The 2705-nt window shown below is 42.9% G+C and overlaps 1 protein-coding gene across 1 annotated transcript; it reads right to left on the reverse strand.

Moving 5' to 3' along the window:
* Positions 1–914: 914 nt before the first annotated feature.
* On the reverse strand, positions 915–2115 carry sstr1b (somatostatin receptor 1b). Its single transcript, XM_028429317.1, has one exon. The coding sequence runs from the start codon at positions 2066–2068 to the stop codon at positions 962–964; it is 1107 nt and encodes a 368-aa protein (XP_028285118.1). The 5' UTR covers positions 2069–2115; the 3' UTR covers positions 915–961.
* Positions 2116–2705: the final 590 nt, after the last annotated feature.

Here is a 2705-nt window from a genome sequence, read left to right on the forward strand (position 1 = left end):
TATTCCATACAATTATTAAATGTTTGACCATGAAACGTTAAAAGCTCAGTAGAAACTACAGGAGAGGAGATGAGAACATTTATACCACGTAATACATTATTTCAGCAGTTCACTGTGTAATGGTGTGTCTTTAGGTGTTCTAGCCAGATTTGCTTGCAGCACACAGACAACAACTCTTAATCATGAGGGTCCTGATTAACTTGTGCCAAAAGGAAATGGCCAGCACTTCCCTTTGCTTCTGAATCCAGTATAACCCTCTTGTAAGCGAGTGTTTTTACAGTAACTAATGTGGGAAAACAAACTACTGCCTCAAACTGCCCAACCAGTGAAAGCAATCAATATATTTGTCACATGACATGGTACATTTACCCACATGTGGGGCAATGGTAACACATAAAACGTGAAAGCCTATCCTTCAGTTTTTCTTGAAGTCTACTGTAAATATACGATAAAACAGAGACACAAAACTGTGAACACACCTACTTTACAAGAGCCAAAAATGTAGAATGTAGAATGGAGATTCTGGGGTGTCCATTGGACACTATTAACTGTATTGACTATTTAAATTTGAAGAATGATTAACATCTTGGTATGTCTCACAATATACATGTTGTGCTTACATTCACATGTGCTTTGGAGCCTAGTGGCTTCCATACAGTTATATACATGTTTTTTAAATATGAATATGTCTCCAAAATCCTGCAGGGTTCATCAATTGTGTAAGTACCAAAGGCGCTGGCTTTAGAGAGTCATTGATAATGTACAGTACACTTGAGTGGTCTAGAGACACACTGTGCAGACAGACAGTAAGTGCTTTATATATTAATATATATAAGTATATTTTTGTTTGTGATGACAAACATTTTGATCAAAATAATTTGGTTTAGCTCTGGGCATCTTCAAGGGTGAGGAATTCTTCTTTACACTGCTGCTGTACTTTGGGTTCTGTTCCGGTTGAATGTTACACTGTGGTTGTACGGGACGTATAGGTTCCATTGCGGAACACCATATCAGAAGCCATACAATCCTTAGGAAAATCTAAAGGATTACATGTTGCTTGTCTCTTTAATGCCACAGCACAATAATCCACCTGCTCTGTATCCAGTCCAGACTCCAGCCACCGGAAACACACAATGCGCTGGAAGGAACGCCGGAAATTGTCTGACACAAAGCCGTAAAGTATAGGATTGGCACCACTGTTGGCATAGCTGAGGATGACGAAAAGCTGAGTGACCATGGGATCAGGGGGGCGGTGGAAAACACTGATAAGCTGGACTATGTAGAAGGGCATCCAGCAGAGAATGAATACTGCCACAACCAAAAGGACCATTCGTGTGATCTTCTTCTCTGAGCGCCGGCGCTGAAGCCAGCCAGCTTTTAGCCCCACTGCTCGCATCCTGGCCACCATTAGACAGTAGCATAAGCAGATGGCTCCAACTGGGAGCAGAAACCCCAACAGGAAGGTGTAGACCACAAACGCTTCTGACCACGCAGCTTCTGGCCATAAGAAATTGCAGTCTACACCACCGTCTTCTGCAGGGACAGTGTCTGCGAAGATAATGATAGGTAGGATGACGATCAGCGAGAGTCCCCAGACGCAAACATTGACTACTTTGGCAACAGTGGGTCTGCGGTAGCGGGCAGCCTTGATTGGGTGAACCACTGCTACATAACGATCCACACTCAGCACAGTCAGGCAGAAGATAGATGTAAACATATTAATACCGTCCACACTCAGCACCAGTCTACACATCAGTGACCCAAAGGGCCAGTGACGAACAGCTGCTGATGTAGCCAGAAAGGGAACGCTCAGCATGAACAACTCATCAGCGATGGCTAAGTTGAGGATGTAGATGTTAGTGGCTGTTTTCATTTTGGCATATTTTAGAATGACATATATGACCATGGCATTGCCAGTAAGACCTACACAACAGACCAAAGCATAGATGGATGGGATGATAATTTTACTGGTGTCCGGGTCCTGGTAGTAGTCCTCATAGTCCATGCTTGTGTTATACGGCAGCCCTGTTGGATAGGACCCATAGTCCTGGCTTCCATTAAAATTCATTGTCGTGTTTTGGTAGATGTTCACCCTGTCAAGTGGCTGCTGCACTTATAAGAATGCACAGGGTCACCTACAGGTCACCTGTGATGACAGTCCGGTAGGACTTTAGAATTCTAAATTGCAGCCATTTTCTCAATCATCTGTTATTTCTATGCCCATCCACAGATGAGATATATATGTTCTGAAATACTGCCATTTAGGAAAGATCTAAATTATCCAGTGATCCTCTTTACTCTGTTCAGACATCCCTTCATTTTTTCTGGGTTTTTACATTCAGCTTTTTCTCAAGTCCAGATAACCTTCATCATTCTTTTCAACTTAGCAAATGCAACCCTATGATTCTCAGGGCTTTGAGCTGGCAGTTGTGTGTCGTTCCATTTTGAAGCATGACTCTTACATCTAATTTTAGGTACAAGCAGTTACAATCAAAAGCCCATTTTGACACACAGTATATATGAAACTCTCCATCTGTTAATGGGAACTGTGTCCAGGCAGGTGAAATCACAGTGAGTGTCCACTCAGAGGTGCTGCTGGTCTGGCTCCTGGACTTGAGCTGTTGTGATGACGGATGCTTGTCACCACTGTTGCAGTGTACAGAAAATCACAGGGTTCCTGCAGAAGATTCTCCTCAGGACACAAT

The sequence above is a fragment of the Parambassis ranga genome, chromosome 18 (assembly GCF_900634625.1).
Source record: "Parambassis ranga chromosome 18, fParRan2.1, whole genome shotgun sequence".
Lineage (NCBI taxonomy): Eukaryota > Metazoa > Chordata > Actinopteri > Ambassidae > Parambassis > Parambassis ranga.

Excerpts from the sequence above, each read along its gene's own strand:
- sstr1b (XM_028429317.1), bottom strand. The coding sequence starts at position 2,068 with ATGAATTTTAATGGAAGCCAGGACTATGGGTCCTATCCAACAGGGCTG.